Source organism: Echiichthys vipera, assembly GCF_963691815.1.
Source record: "Echiichthys vipera genome assembly, chromosome: 3".
Lineage (NCBI taxonomy): Eukaryota > Metazoa > Chordata > Actinopteri > Perciformes > Trachinidae > Echiichthys > Echiichthys vipera.
The window spans coordinates 24,267,113-24,284,185 of record NC_139828.1 but is presented as its reverse complement, the minus strand read 5'-3'; the positions used below and the strand labels follow the sequence as shown (position 1 = coordinate 24,284,185).

At 41.1% G+C, this 17,073-nt stretch overlaps 1 protein-coding gene across 1 annotated transcript; it reads right to left on the bottom strand.

Annotated features, from left to right (window-relative positions):
- Positions 1 to 566: 566 nt before the first annotated feature.
- Positions 567 to 15,911, bottom strand: lama3 (laminin, alpha 3; the record flags this gene model as incomplete). The annotated part of the gene is made up of 38 exons (XM_083911470.1): positions 567 to 712; positions 923 to 1,030; positions 1,117 to 1,210; positions 1,308 to 1,435; positions 1,538 to 1,697; positions 1,783 to 1,932; positions 2,944 to 3,124; positions 3,243 to 3,361; positions 3,456 to 3,603; positions 3,709 to 3,831; positions 3,914 to 4,056; positions 4,380 to 4,514; positions 4,837 to 4,954; positions 5,047 to 5,180; positions 5,281 to 5,385; positions 5,686 to 5,836; positions 5,921 to 6,048; positions 7,201 to 7,363; positions 7,497 to 7,648; positions 7,754 to 7,960; positions 8,982 to 9,133; positions 9,225 to 9,395; positions 9,474 to 9,590; positions 10,090 to 10,177; positions 10,439 to 10,562; positions 10,674 to 10,819; positions 11,149 to 11,265; positions 11,357 to 11,541; positions 12,453 to 12,623; positions 12,850 to 12,955; positions 13,258 to 13,368; positions 13,473 to 13,624; positions 13,733 to 13,777; positions 14,472 to 14,572; positions 14,776 to 14,859; positions 14,948 to 15,060; positions 15,287 to 15,400; positions 15,897 to 15,911. 38 exons carry the CDS (start codon positions 15,909 to 15,911, stop codon positions 567 to 569), a joined length of 4,905 nt encoding a protein of 1,634 aa, XP_083767596.1.
- Between the last annotated feature and the right edge of the window lie 1,162 nt (positions 15,912 to 17,073).

Genomic DNA, 17,073 nt, shown 5'->3' with positions numbered 1-17,073 from the left:
ATCACAGAAAACCTCCAACATGACTTTATATTTTCGTGATGCCCTTTGCAAAAACATTGCAGAACAAAACACATCATGTGAGATTATTGCCTGATAAGAATTCAGCTTCAAGCTAAAATATGTTTTTAAGTGGCATTCAGTGTGATATTCATCAACACAAAAATGTAAATACAATCCATGCGTGGCTAAGCTTACATTGGCTTTATTAACTAGCTGTCCCCTGCTAGAGCTGCTGCCACCGCGACCCGACCCCAGATAAGCGGTTGAAGATGAGTGATGAGTGAGTCTACAGTAGATTTCTGCTAGAGATAGATGTCTTTGTAGTTGACATATTTGAAAACAGAAATTGACAGAAATTTAGCTTAACTTATCGTTATTTCGAGTGGTAAATCTGTCCCTTTATCAGTGTATACTGCTTGTGTGCCATGTGAAAATGGAAAGGTTGTCAGCTGTAGCAACAGCAGCTGTTGAGGTTTCAACAAAGCCTGCCTGCACAGTATGAATTTGAAATGATACTAAAGGGCCTGTGGAGTTAAAGCAGTTGTTCTTTCATTAGCGACATGTCCTTAGTCTGCAGGGCATCTATTGATGCTGACAGGGTCAACCATCCGGGATTCTGACTCAAATGCAACAGGTCTTCCATTAAGCTTCAGATTTCGTAAGCAGCCAACAAATGGTGAGTTCACAGGGAATCCCTTCTGCTTTGTTGTCCCTGAGTGTAGAAAAGTAAAAGCAGAAAGAAAAGCTTGTCTCATACACACTCATAAACTGTACACCATGTTTAACTATTCATCTATTAAGTATATTTAGTTGCCTTTGATTTTATTTAATGCAATTTCCCATGTGTGTGTGTGTGTGTGTGTGTGTGTCTGTGTGTTTGTGTGTGTGTGTGTACTATATATGTATATCCTGAAAGATTTACCTCCTACGTAAAGTGTATCCAGTGTTGTTGAGGTGGATGATAAGGAGATGGGTTTCAGCTGAGATATGGAGTCCACCGTAAGTTTGATAACGTCATGTTGTTTGGAAACTGGGGGGCAATAAAATTCAAATCTAAAAAGCATATACTTATGTATCATCAAGTTTGTGTAATGATGACAGCATGAGAAGTCGTACCTTCAACCTTGTGAAACTTTCTTCCACAGAGGCCTTCACGAGGAGTCACTGAGACGCTGACAGCACCGTCACCATCAGTCACTTTCACACCCACCTGGTAGAGGATTACAGTCACTGACATAGTTTCTGGTTATTCAATGCAGTTTTTCTTTCACATTGTGGTCTCATAGTTTATTCTCAGAAGGATTCACCTTGTTTTCAATTAAGAACACATTAAGGCTGGCCCCGTGACCTTGAACATGGAAGAGAAGACCTGTCAGGTATTGAGGACGCAGCTCGAAGGCCAACTCGAACTTGGATCCAACGGGAAAGTAATTGTCTAAAATAGAAATAATCCTTTTAGATTGGAGGTCAGTGTCTGTTGTACTCCTACAATGACAACAATAAAAAAAATCGTCGGAATCCATGAAATTACACAAACCTAAGATGATGTGACCCCCGCCAAAGTATGTCCCCATCTCTGTGAGCCCATCGAAGCAGGGTAAAGTTCTGTAGCTTGACTCAGGTTCCCCGATAACTACCTCGTTCATTTTGAAATCCCGTATGCAACCAACAACACTGTTCATTGGAATGTTATGCCCCTGAGGGAGGACAGGAGGGGAAAAGAACAGATGAGGGAAATATGTCCGTTAAAGAAGCAGTCAAACACTGAGGTGTGGTACAGACCTTTGTGTTCTTGCTCATGGGATCACCTCCCAGATACACAGGGTTGTGCAGGTCTAAAGATAACCCCTCACTGTTTGGCAGATGTCCATCAGTGACGCGGATCCCATCAACCAGCAGATGAAAAGTGCTCTTCTCCACACTGAACTCAACCTGTCACACACAGGTAAAGTGACTCAACACAAGTCATTCGCCTCAAGACTTCAAACAGAGTTTTAAGTTTCTGTCCCTGTGATCTTTAGCGACCATAACTAGGACTGAAGGCATGTCAAGTTTTGGACATTTTTATCAGAACCGGAGTTTTTTCTTCATTGAGAACAGAGATAGGCACTGAAGTCTTTTCTTGATGGAAAAGATGTTTTCTCTCTTCTCCTGATTTACTTTGGGAAGGTTTTGATAGACAGATGGTTCATCCAGTAACCTGCCAGGTATATTTTGAAAGCGCCTGCCCATCTGATAAGCCAGGTTAGTATTTAGTAGCATTATTTCCATATTCAAGGTGCATATCATGAGCTAACTCCTAGCCAAACCAGTGCTACATATAAGCTATGTTCCCCGGGTCCTATGTTCGCCGTTTTGTTTGTGACAGGGAAACATTGGACCTTTTTTTGACACCTTTGTCCAATGTTCCCTGCTTTTCACAGAAAGGCTCCCATGTTCCCCGGTCTGTTATCTTTCTGCAAATAGTGCCGAATCCCTGACAAATAGGCCTATGTAGACCCTAACAATACCCCCTAACCTTAACCCCTAACCCTAACAAAATGCTGAATTAAATCAGCGAAGGCAGAGGCCTATGCGACCGGCAAACATCGGGATGACCCCCTACATAGCACTGTGTTTGCTAAACTTGCTTTTCATTCATGAAGCCATTGTGTCGATATTTTGGATCATTTTTATGGTTTTGAAAAAAACGAAACAAACAAACTGAAAAGTAAGCTGGAGACAGTTTTAACTAATGGAGTCTAAGCACCAGCGTTAGCTCGTCCTAGCTTGCTGCAGTTGATATAATCAGATGACAAAATCAGAAATAAAAAGCTGCTTTTGTTTGCTCTTGTGTGTAATAGAAGACTGTGATTACACACAAGAGCAAACTGCTGATTTTGAGTGGTAAATTTGTCACTGTTATCTGTGGGGCGCTCGGGGGCGCAGCAAATGATGAATTACTCTGTGCCAGTTCCCGTCATTGCTCCTCTGCTTGTGCTGGATGATTCTGTTTAGCCCAAGTGACATTTTTATTTTGCCATTGGCCGTGTACAGAGCCAGCAGGGGGATGACTCCGCTCCCTGCTATATGGAGGATCAGCCCTTTGGATGAATTGGTCTTTATATCAAGGGAGAAGTGAGGCCTGAGACACAAGAGGAGGACAACATTGAAGTCACTTATGCATTTCTGAACAACACTGTCATTCTTTCCACATCTTTAAGAAAGAAAGTGTTTTATTGTTTATTTATAACTACAGTTACCTGTGATTGAGGTCCTGTTGCGGCAGGGTGTAACTGAGCCAGCTCTGCTCCTCACAGAGCTGGTATTCACTACGATGTGCTCGCCGGTGTTTACACTGGCTGCCTGCCGGAGCCTGAATCTAACACGCCACGGAGAAATGACCAGCATCACCATCTTATTATAAAAGCAGTGGGTGACTTATTATGATGGACTTAATGGCTTGTTGCACTCACATGTTTTCGTTTCTGGGGCCTTTTTTTCAGCACAGGTGCTGGTAGGAGCTCAGTGTGCGGCGGCAGATGGAGACTGCACAGTCCAAGGACTACTCCTCCCCTTTGTGAAAATGAGCTCAGATCGGCAGGTATAAAGCTCTGCTCAGGGCTAAATAAACATAAAGTTGTGATATTAGAAGACAGAGAGATATCTCTGTGTTAAAACAGCTGTGGTATTTAAAAACATGTAAATGGATTTCTAATATTTCCAAACCTCCTTGTGTAAAGATTAGCAATGCAGCCTTTAAATGACCGTCCTTGTAAATGTTGATCCACTGGCCTGATGTGAGGCGATTTCCCCTGAATCACTTTTCCATTATCGATGCTGAGCTCCAACCTGAGGAAACCAAGACGAGTTCAGTTAAGGTGTGATTTAAATTTAAATTGAGATAAATGTACAAAAATAGGATTAATCTTACCCTGTTGGCCTCCTCAACGCAGACAAGTAGTGCCAGCTTCCATCACTGTACCTTTTATCCGACCTCAAGGTATAATTATCACTCTTTAATACTACAAAGCCATCGGCCAGGGACAGTTGGAGGTCATGGACAGAGATGGAGCCCTGCAGCGTTTAGAGAATACTAATACTGTCATGATCTTTAGCTTTAAAAATCCAGCATTGTCAAAAGTGAGATTTCCATATCTTTCTTGTTATTATAGAGCAGGTCAAGGTGCTATTTAAACACTGTGAAAGTATCAAAACACTGAATCCCCAGAGAAATACACACATCCTGTATTCAGAAACTGTGTCTTTAAACGAGCCATTAGGACAATTCCCCGGCTGCAATGATGGAGCAGAGACGCAGAGAGCAGAAAGACCCAGAAAGACCCCGAAATACTGACCAATCGAGCTTTGAAGCTGGATGTGAGGCCTTGAGGGTTTACCTGAGAGCCGCTGCTGAGAAGAGGACCATGTCTGTCTGTGCTCCTGAAGCCCACAGAGACTCTGACTGGCTGTTCAATCCCGACAGACGGGGAATCAACAGACAGAGCGGAATACAACGTAGCTGAACGAACACCCTACACAAGCCAGAAACACACCAGATTAGATTCTATCCTCAAAGTTCAGTTATGCATGAAGCAGCCCAGCCAGTTCTCATTCCAACAGATGTCAAATAGTAACGTTTTGTCACGGCCCTCAGCGTTTGACACTGACGTCTGTATGAGACACCCCAGGCTTCGAACCCCTCTGCTGCAATATTGGACACTCAGAACAAGAGCTCAAGAAGTAAGAGCGACAAAGTCCAAGGGGTCCTGACAAAACCTCTGTATGTGACAAGTTGGGATGAGAACAGTTTGCAGCAGCCATGAATCCTACTCATCTACTTCCTCTCTCGTCTACCAGAAGTGAGAATGGACATCCATCGCTGACACCAATCGTCCTGTTGTAAGTAACAATCTCAGCGTCTGCTGTCAGGTGATCCACACATCCTCTCAGCGGTGAGGCTGTGATGTTGTGTCTGAGATTCAAAGGTGTAAGCAGGCAGACAACAGTAGCAAAGGCTAATCTAATGGGCTCAATTGTGAATGCTGCATGTGTCTGTTCGGTTACCTCAGTCTGAGCTGCGCTGGTAGACCCCCGATGTAATAACTCATGTAGTGTGCTCGATTGAGAACTGTGAAGATCTGCTGTGGTCCATAGTGCACAATAAACGTGTCTGCAATGGTGATTGCAAAGTCTTTGTCCTGTGACAGGACATAGGATTTTAGTAGAACAATTCATACATAAATCAGAAAGCTTGCACTGCCTACTGTTCATTATGTAAAGTAAATTCACCCATCTTACAAATAGAGACACTTTGTCAGCACTCTGATGTCTGAACTCTCGGCCTGCTTGTTGTCCTTGAAGCACCAGGAAGCCTCTTTCCACAAATACACAGAAAAATGACTCCTGTAGCAAATAAAACCCAAAATTGTGTCATATGTTTACCACATGCACGGGTGTAGCACTAAATGTTAGGCCCTTACATCAGCAGTCTTTGCTCAGTATAAATAATAGTAACTAGCTAGCTAACTCTAGCTAACCTTACCAGTGCTACGCCCGTGACCACAAGTAACCCACACAATGTTCCCCTCCACTGTTTTTACTTGATAATATTTCATTTTCTATTTGTAGAGCATACACCTGTTATCAGTAAGTGTTTGACTGGTGCTTCTATGAATCTGTTCAACTTAATTAGAAACATCATACTTCATTTCCAATGTAGAATAGCAATGCGTTTGTCTCTCGGCTGTTTGTGTGAAATTTGAACACTCTTCTCTTTATCTTGTCTGGGTCCTTTATGAATGCATTGCGGTAACCGTTTCCCTCATAAAAATCAGACACCTCTGACTGGGGAATCCTAGACAAGGAAGGAAAGATTTCATCACTATTTGACCATTTCTCTGTAAACAGTATGCACTTCTTGAAAATGTTTAATGCTTACTTAACAGCAGGCTGCTTTGCATCCATATTCACTGCCCGCTTGAAGTTGAGCAGAGAAACAGGACTGTCATTAATGTAGGAGAGTTTCATTGCTCCTCTGTAATTAGGGTAGCGCAGCTCCACTGGAGGCTACAAGAAGCAAAAGAAGAGGCTCTGGAAATGTTAACATGTCACTGAGCATATTCACAACACTGGACAACTATATTTTCCTCTGCAGTAGGTCAATGATTGCTCACATTTGTGGTTCATTTATGATCTTACTGATAATAATGTCTGTCCCATATGCCCCAGTAAAAGCTCTCTGGTATTTCAGAGATTTAGATCTTTGACTTGGACCTGTGACTTCATAGTTTGTGTGACTTCAATATGGAAGCCCATTTGGGTCAAGAAAAGAAAAAAATACATGAAATGTAAAAAAAAGAATAATAATGATGGTAAGTAAAATCACCATTAATTATTACCACTTTCCAAAACCAAATTGCAAACCAAGTCAAACTTGTGAAATATTAAATCTGATTTGCTCAGTCAAAATTGAGAGATTAAGTCATACATTTGACTAAATGAGTTATGCACTACTAGAACTGCTTTCACATATGAACCCTAGACACTGTCAGGAGAATCCGGTCCGGAGACAGTCTGGAGTTTCCTTTCACACATGCAGCACACAACCGCAGTCTGTGTTAGACGCGTCTTCAATTACTGAAAATACTCTGGTGTAGACGAGGGGTGGCGCCTGGGTAGAGTGGCAGGAGGCAGGACATGATATGGATTACACCACGTCGACAGAGACAGTTCTTAATTTGGTCAAAATCTTTGAATTTGCCTGATGATTTTGCCGTCAGTCCTTACTGACAGAAGTTTCCAAATCTTCTCTCTTAAGTTAGACATTTTTGTCTTTGTATAACTGACCCTTCCCCTTCACCGTTGAACGTTTGTTTACTTCCGCTATACATAAATGCCCATTCATTCTCTGTGGATACATAGATACAAGAATGAGCGGATGTGTTCACACGCGGTCTTTGAACTAAGAGCTCTGATTGATGACAGGTCCGACTGAATCAGACATTTGCGTTCTCACATACAGCCCCACTGGTTTACTGATAGTTAATATCAAGTTTGCATTGCATGTGTGAAAGGAGCTTAAGTAAAAGAAAAAAAAGTCAAAAGTTTGAGATACTAATTATGTCAAAAGTTTGTGCCTGAGACTTTGCAATTCCCACTGCCTATTAAAATAAATAAAAGTTTCTACCAGAGTGGCAATTAAATACAGTGATTCATTACTGTAAAGTCCTCAGGGTAGCCGCCCACATAGAAAACAAGACTGTCTGTATCCAGTGTGAGGACGCCACTCATCGTGTTTGGAAGGTTACGTTTAGGAGAGAGGCTGACTGGCTTCTGCGATGTGAAGTTCTGTGTGATGTTAACTTCTGCATCTTGGTAAACTCTGCAGGAAATGTTGAAACATAGAAGCAATCTGTTAATTACACTTAGTGGAGAAAGTTTAGTGCGGTACATTCCCCAACAACCTTAAGGTAGAAAATCTATGTTCACTTTCTAAACTTGTGTGCGTAAATTACCTGTAGAAAATAACCCTGTCAAAGTCTGAGGAGTTCACATTGGAGGTTGCTGTTATTTGACTGGTTTCCACCTCATGGACAACTCCACCCAACTTGTAAACACAAATCAACACATTTTTTCTGATAGCCATCCCAATGTAGTCTCCAGAAGCCTGAAAATTAAAGATAAAAGATAATTGCGGATATCTAAAAATGTTCTGCTACTGTTACTTGACAGACACATCTACGTACGGTATCTGTAATTCACACACACTCACATCCTTGTTGCCCAGGTAAAAAACAAAGACGCTGGCATCTCTGTGTTTATTCTGACGTCGTAATCGCCTGTAGTCGGCCTTGGAGATAGCGTTTTGATGGCGATTGAGAAGCAGATCGACAGCTGTAAACACTTTTATGTCTTCGAGGTTCTTCGGAGGATGAAGTTCAACGTGACCTTTTCCGTTGAAAGTGGAGGCAATTGAGAGCTATGAGAAGATCAATCAAAGGTATTGGTGTAAATATGGATATATGGAAAAATATGTTTTTTGTGTCTTTTTTCGTTAAACCTGCAATAACTAATTTTTTGCCACTTGGGTGCAGCAGAAATAAGCTGTGAACCCAACACTGACACATTAGCACCTTGTCCACTATGCACTGTCCTTTTAGCTTATTTTTGGTCTCCACCAGCTCCTGAGGAATCTTTAACTTCTACTGAAAGGGCTCCACTATGTTCACCAGCTATTTGCTAACTTTGTCCTTTGGTGCTGCAGATACTGTACAGGTTTTAGAGCTTTTTTCATGGAAAAGAGAAACCTGCTCCAACTTAAAATGAAACTATATGCGTTTTAGGACCAAACTCCAAACTAGCTTCAAGGGATTTTTTTCTGTATGCATTTGCACCGGTGATACTGAAATTGTGTAAGCCCGCTATTCTTATATTTCGCTTTGATGAGTCAAAATGGCGCTGTATTTCCCTCGTCGTATATGCTCAGTAAAGCCTGGACTTCACTGTCAGTCCATTTGTCTGTGTTTTCTTCCATATTTTTCCTTAAGAGCCGTTTGTTTGTTTTTTTTTACTGTTGGTCATATGGCTAACAGGTTTTTAAGTAGTGGTTGTCAGTTTTGCATTGGCTAATTTGTTCAACCAACTACTGCAGTTATGTCACTCACGTCACTTACGGTTCCTCTTGTGCTGGGAAAGTAAAAAGAGGAGCTTAAAATACAATCTATGGAGCAGACACAGTAGAAAGGGGGTTATCAGAAATGTGAAAAAGTTCCTCCGATCTGTAAAACGTCTTATGAGAGCTGTGAGAGTGAACAGTCTTGAAACCAAAAAAATGTGCCGAAAGACACTTGAGGAGTCAGGTGATGATTATCTCTGGGTTCATCACCATGAGCGCCACCTTTCACATAGCCTTCTCATCCATCCATAAAAGTATTGATTATAGTAGCTTTTAATTGAGAAGCTGGCAGGCAATAAAAAACACGTGAAAAGGAATACTTTACCCTATGAACAAAGTTTCTCGTCTCCTCTATCACATCCTTGATCCTCCCGATGCTCTCTGTTATGTTGGCACTAGGAGGCACCTTCCCACTTAGAGCCTCAACTTGTGTGATTTTGTCTTCCAACACAGGGAGGGCTGTGTTCAAGTTCTTCACTGAATAGACACAGAAAACAAACAACAATCATTATATTCCAGCTCCAAGATAACACGTAATGGATTTTTAAAAATGCAATTAAATACTCACATGCCCGGTCTGCATCAGCCAACATATCATCTATATTCCCACTGAGATTGCTCAAAGTTATGCTCTCCACGTCCTGGCTGATGTTCCTCAGGCTCTCTGTTATATGACTGACTGTGGAGTTCGAGGCAGAGGCAGCTGCTTTGGCAGACTCTATCAGGACGTCTGTGTCATCTGAAATCAAAAGCCCACAATGATCTACTGTGACACGGGTACAGTGTGTAATCTTTTCTTGTCAAGTGATCCACGGACCTCTTCTGATCTTTTTGAGGTTGTCATTGACGGTTGAAATGTCCATCCTCAGTGTCTCTCCTTTTTCCTTCTGCTCATTCACACAATCTTTGAGGAGGGTCACTCTTTGTGACAGCGCTGTTCAAAAGAAATCAAAAAGCTTTTCACTTTTGTGAATATAAAATTAATAAAATGTTTCTGAGTTAAAGCAATTCTTACCTTTCAGGCATTTTTACACTTTTCTTTTATTACCCTAAAATGCTCCTAATAAGCGTATGGCACACTAAAATGTAAAAGAAATCCACTAGGTGTTGTAACTAATCAATATTCAATTCTCATATATTTCTGATAAAGGTCTGAGCAATCATTTTATTCGGTCTGAATAAGATTATTTGCAGAGCTTCTTGCCTGTCATCGCTCTGTTTCAATTGCTGCTCATGCTGCATTCAAGTGCCATGGGAAGTCCGAAGTTTCGGACCTCCAACTAGGCAAAGTGCACTGGAATACTTGTCAAAGTGAACCTCCTACTAGCGAATATGGGGTAGCTCGATCTCCCCCGAACCTCGAGGCGGAGGTTCCACTTTGCCTAGGGGGACTTCCTATGGCACTTGAACGCAGCATTTCTCTCTCAACGCACCTGTCAGGGGAGCAGGGGAGGAGGGAACATCAGAGGTCAGGCAGGGGGAAGAGGGTCTGACTTTTGATGGAAGCCCTGAGTGCTCTAACTGAGACATGCAAGTAAGGTAAGAATTGCTTTAATAGAAATAATTCTGTTTACGCACTTTTAAGGTCACTCTGCATCACGTTGGCTTCTGTCTGTAAACTAGTTGAATTATCTTTGAGCCTTTCAGCCCTGTTGAACAGGCCTTCATCCTTTACATCCTAATTAGTATAGAATAATAGAAGCATATTAACTATTAATTACTATTTTTTGTTATATAACATTTATTTTCTCATTCATACACCACTAATATCACCTAAGTTACCTGTACGGTTTGAGCTGCAGCCTCTCTGGACTGATTTTCTGCCTTTTCTATGACATTTATGATGTTGTGAAAAGCTCCTGTACCCAGCACACTGAGTAGGCCAGTACTGTTGATATGAAGAACTCTGGAATAACATATAGCATGGTGTATTAATGTCAGCACACAAAAAGCTGTCTTCAGTGTCCATCTAAATTATATCTATTCACTTCATTGGGTCCCTCTGCTTCACACTCACTGTTGAAATTCTGCTGCCGCTCTGTTGAGCTCCTCTGCATGCTCCTCAGCTTTAGTTACGATATTAACCTTTGCCAAGATGTTGTTTAACTTTTTAAAGAGTTCCAGCTTTGCACCGTCCAGCTGAGCTGCATGATTCTCATATTCCTGCAATGTACACACGATAAACTTAGCTCAACTTGTCCCGTGAAATCATGGTGGTAAAAGATATCTGCTTACTTTTTGAAATTTAGAGTTTCTTCTAGTCAGGCAAATTAGTTCTATGGTAAGGATGTCCTCTCACCCTTTCATAAAAGACGTCATACCTGGAAGAAAACAGCAGCTCTGAGGAAGGCTGGAGTACAGCCGAAACTGTCAGCTAAGAAAGGGTAAGAGGGCATCCTTACCATAGAACTAATTTGTCGGACTACAAGAAACTCTAAATTTCAAAATGGATAAGAAGACATTAGGAATACCATCGATCTATGTCTGCTTACTTCTTTAATTTCCTCAAGCATTAAGAAGATGTGGGTGATAATCTTTAGCAGATCTTTGGTCATTTCAGTCACAGGAAGGAGCGTACTTTGTTCTGTCTCCAGCTGAGATTGAAGATGCTGAAAAATAACGGACAAAGAGAGGTGAAAACATCAGCATGACACTGCAGAGTAAGATGATAGAACTAATGCCAGCTGTGTTCCACATCACCTGTTGTACGGTAGTAAGACCCTTCAGGTTAAGACCCTGTATCCTGTCCAGTCTGTGTTCTGCGTCTGAAAGCAGCTCAACCACTTCCCTCACAGAAGAGCTCATCAGGGAGTCGGCAGTCTGATTCAGTACAAGCCGTTTGGTCTCCACAGGATCTGTCATGTTGTTCCTGATAATATCCAACACTGGGGACAACACACAGACTCTGGGTTTCCCACATTGAGGCAATCTGCACTTTGTTACTTTGATGTTAATATTCAGGGTTCGTGATTGTTGGATATCAGTATCCATCTGTCCCTCAACAACCAGAGCTGCATAAGAAACATTACTATTTTTGGCTTGCAATTACATTTTATCTGTGCTGCCCTTTTATCAATTCAGGCATGTTTTGCTTCTTTTGTTCATCCAAACATAGAAATATATCATAAGGAATAATTCAACACTTTATTATGGGCAACAGAATCGAGCAAAAGTCCACTATTTAGTTCACATTGCTGTACTGTAAGTGGAATTTGTTACTTTTGGGCAGAGCCAGGCTAGCTAAGCTAAGCTAACCGGCTGTAGCTTCATATTTTGCGTACAGGCATCAACCTTCTTATCTAAACCTAGAAAGATAGTGAACATACGCATTTCCCAAAATGCCGTACAAGGTTGAGATCTGCAAGTTCAAATCCAAATCCTTTTTCTTTTTAAATGATATGTTATTTTGTTATTTGCTGGGCGCCCTCCTGCTAACCACAAGAACCTGCTTGGCCTAAATACGTTAAGGAGAGACCTACTGACAAAGATTCATTAAATATGATTATGTGATATCATCATACAAAATAAACCTATCACTGAATGTATTTATTGTTGTTGTTCATCAAATCTAGAAGAGAAGTGTTTGTTATGGTGGTTGCAGCTGTAAAAGTAAGGGAGTTGTTAATTTTTGAAAGTGGCCTGCCCTGTGTGAAGTGCCTTCTACATCACATCACTTCGAAGTGAATGTGGTTTGCTTCAGAGTGTGAGGAGGAGCCAAACACCAGGTGCAACATTTCATCCATAAACTGAACATAATCTCTATGCCAGAAAGCAGCCAATGAAAACATTTTCTCACATCTGTGTGCGTCCTCTTGCTCTCTGCCAGCTCTGTCTCTCTGAGCAGTGCAGCCCCTCTCTTTCATTTCCTGCACAATGCGCTGAGCCTCCTCCATCATCCTTGCTTTGTCGTTTTCAGACAGAGAGACTGACCGTCCAGGTTTCACCTCAGTTGGCTGCTTTATTAAATCTGTGAGGTCACAATGGCAGAAACACTTCTGTTAATGATAACTGTGGCAAAAGCTCTCTTTGACTTGCCATTCTATTTCCTTCACAAGTCCAACAAAGACTTTGACGAGAGAGGCAAGAATGATCTGCTGACTTTGGCCCAATCTGACATCTGCCAGCATGCAGAACAGTGGTGTGATGTCACTACAACGCAAACGCATATATCATATTGATGTCAACTGATGTACCTTGTATTGCTGTACCGATGGCTTCAGCTTCAGGGAAAATATCCTCTGCCTTTGTTCCATTCACATTCTGCAAGACCTTCTCCAGATCTAATAAAGTGTTAAGTGTCTGGAAAGATGATAAAAAATTTTTTTTAAATTGCATCAAGGCTTCTCGTGTGTTTTCAGATCAGTTTGTGTACATTCATTGTTTACATTCTGCACTAAAAAGAGCAGGGTTAAAATGACATTATGAGCTTTTTAATGTCTTATGTTTCATATTTCATATGTGATGTTATCAGTTTATAAAACTACTTCCTGCTGTATTCAAACAATAATTCACATTTACAATATAATGAAGAAGGAATCATCCTCCTAAACTCATGATGGAGTTTCAGTTTGATTAATTGAGGAAAAATTCACTCAAGGTACCTTGTCATTCAATTGATTTAAGTCATCTCCGACAACATCCACATCTGTTTCCAGCTGTTCAACCTTTGGTTCCAGGTGTCTCACAGCAGTGCTGTATCTCTCAACCAGAATCTGCAAAACAGAAGGACTGAGAAGTACTCTGAACATGGAGAAACATTGTGTGGGACGAACAGAAGCTGGGATCTTTTTCTTCCGACAAAACACTTTCTTACTACCTTGGTTTCAGAGTCATTAGCCTGCAGGTTGTTCAGCCTGGGGTGTGAAACAGGACCATTAGTGACAATCTGCAGCTGCTGCTCCAGCCGAGCCAGGACATCATCCATCTTTTCCAAATCAACCAGTAAGGAGACAGTGCAGCTGTCACATTCTGTCAGCAAATACAAAGAGAGGATGAAAAACTTTAATACATTCACATTTTTATGCAACTCTTCATGTTAAAATATGATTGCAAGATAAATCTTCAACACAAACTCACCATGGCAGCTAGCACCACTGCTGCTGTTACCAGACATGATGCACTCTGTCAGAGGGGGAGGGTATTCAAGTGGAACTTATCACATGTCAGTCATATCATATTTGATGCATGGTTTTCTGTACTTTTCTGCAACCTCTGTCATCCACAAGTCAACTCTTTCCTCAAAACCTGTCAAATGCCATGTGGCACATGAAATCTGCCCCCTGGTGGATTAACCTTGCACAGGCAGCAGAGGTCCTTTGAATACAAATTCAATAATGGCTGCCCTCTTTCACAGACTCTTTTTAATAAAGTTACAAATAACATCTCTATTGTTACTCATATTTTTAATATGAATATTTATTACAACTTAATTACTTATATACTTTTTTAGTTTATTCTATAGTAAATTGGCACGTATGTATCAGATGTGACACTGCAGAAATAAGGTAATTTGCCATTATATCCCTTTTTATAGGCCATTTTGTTTTGTTCGATTAAATATACTTCAATTAAAAAAATAATAGAAATTTCTGGCTATTATTTCATGGTTTAGTGTTTAGGGTTAAAGCTAGTTTACTGAGCAATAAATGACTCAGTTAAAGCATATACATCACAGTTAGATATGGACTAAGTTACTAGAAACTGAAGACATTGTAATGAATGACTCTCCATTAGGGACACATATTAGGAAAACTGATGGTTATGACTCTATTTAACTCAAAACACTGCAATGGTCTTTATTTGTGTGAAAACGTACCTCCAGTCAGAGAATCACAAATGTTCAAGCCATCCTTGCAATTGCAGGGTTTGCAGCTGCCTCCATGCACTGCTGGATTGCCATAGTAACCAAATGCACATCTTAAAGAGAAAAACAAGAAAGGAAGCTACTTTTGAGCTTTCATATTTATGGTGCCAGGCCTACACGTTAACATAATCTATGTGTCTTGTATTGAGCAGTGGACAATAGGGATTAAATTGCAACATTTTTCTGAACTGATAATACAGTAACTTGAGATGTAAATGATGCTTGTGTTTTATGGAGTATCTTGAGAAGCACACACCTCTCACAGCTGGCTCCGCTGTAACCACGTTTACACAAACATTCAACCACTCCTGAGCCGATGTCCAGACAGGCCAAAGCAAAACTGCGGTGGCACGAAATAAGAGCTTCATGCTGATGCAGAGCAAGAATCAGTTGAACTTAGTTGAGTTAGGTAATAAAAAGACACTGACTTGTTCCATGTAAAGGGACATGGACAGCCACGGCAGGTCCTGTTGGCTGCGTTTCCATAGTAACCCTTCTTACACCGCTCACAGTGGTCTCCGGTGGTGTCAAACTGACAGTTCTGGAGGTCAGATCAAACAACATGGACGACATGTTTTACATTTGGTTTGGGCCACAAATGCCATAACCTTTAAGTCATTATCAGTCAATGTCAAGTCATGTTAATCTACAATTGTGATTGTGTGTGTGTGTGTGTGTGTGTGTGTGTGTGTGTGTGTGTGTGTGTGTGTGTGTGTGTGTGTGTGTGTGTGTGTGTGTGTGTGTGTGTTGTACGAGAAAGCACCAACCACACAGTTCCCTGTTTGCTCATCACACTCGTTGGAGAGTCCGTTACAGCTACATGGTACGCACTGACCCCTGGATGGTCCGGCCCTCTCTCTGTAGAAGCCAGAGCTGCACTTCTGTACAGACAGAGAGCTGGACAGTCAACTGTGGGACAATTATAACAAGCAACACTCCAACCCCACTGACCTGCTTGAGAGAAAGCTATTATCACTAAGTAATCACACTGCAAAATGATTAAATGCAATAACATGTGAAAATACATTGTCTCCAATGAGTTATAAATCTGGGTGTGACATGGAGTCAGAAAGAAACACACATGGTGATAGACACAGTGAAAAGAGTGTGTGTCGGAAATGGACATATACAGGAACGGATACAAGATATATGTACTCTGATGAAGGTTTTGGTATCTAGGGTTAAGCTTAGTATGCCATTTTTTCTTTTATTCTTGAGACAGATTTAGACTCATGTTTATAGTGATAGTAGCCTCATACAAATACATCAGATTAAAATTTACTTTTTGAAATGGGTCAGTATTCCTTGGCATTGTTTTGCAACACGGTTTGCAACATAATCTCGTTACTGACAGAACTACTGACTGAAAACACTTACATCAGGGGTGTCCATTACTGTACAGTGCAAGCAGTCCTGCATATTTTAGGTTTCTCTCTACTCTAACACACCTGAGTCTAATGATGTGCTCATTATCAAGCAGCAGAAGCTCGTCACAGCTTCCATAATCTTTAGACTCAGGTGTGTTAGAGCAGAGAGAACCCTAAAACATGCAGGACAGTGGCCCTCCAGGAGCAGGATTGGGCACCCCTGACTTATATAAAAATCCAACAAAGCGCCGTATTACCTGCATGACAGTGCCTGCTGTCTGGTTGTTGAAGGAAGGATCACAGAACTTTTTCGAACTGTGTGTCTTCTGATGGATCTGACTGTGTCTATCATGCCTACACTTTGAGTGTTTCTCAGAAGAGGAACAAACCGGAGCAAAGCAAAGCAAAAACAACCACACAACTACACTGCAAAGCAACAATATATTCCACTGCATTGTGAGCTATTCAGTAAGCCACGTGAGACAGTGAAACAGCTTTCCCTCTCTCTCAGAGAGCTCCTCCTTCTCCTCCCAGGTAAACCCCACAGCAGGGGAACCTTGGAGCTTTTTATGAGTGACACATGAAAAAAAGTTGGAGCGTAAGAAACAGTTAGTGCGAATGAGTGTAGTCCAGAGGCTCAAGGTTCAGTGAGGTGTGGTTGAACTTGCAGGCATTAAGATCTGCGGGAAGCAGTGGAGCATGTGTGAGCAATTTGGTTGAACAATGCAACATGCAGAGTTCAAATACACACTGACACATTCACTTAAAAGAAAATGGTTATCACTTTATTATCAGTCATATTATCAATTACTTATTGTCAGTCCAGAAGCTAAGACATTTCAGGTTAACAACTTTTTGTTTAAAACGATGGTGAAAATGCAGAAAAAGACAGAAAACATTTACACTGAAAATAAAAAACATCATTTTATTTGCTCTGTCTCAAACACATTCAAGTTGAGGCCTGAAACACAAGACTCAGTTTTGAATTTCTTTTAAGAGAGTCCCCCACCACCACATCCCCTTCATCCCTCCCCTTCTCAATACATATAATAGTAGGTCGGTTTCTACCAAGTATAAGAGAAACTTTAACAAATGCACCAAAGTTTTGCAGTCTGGAGATATAACAAGAGTTAATAAAGTATTCCATATCCACAAGAGTGAGTGATTTGTTTAAAATGCACACAGTG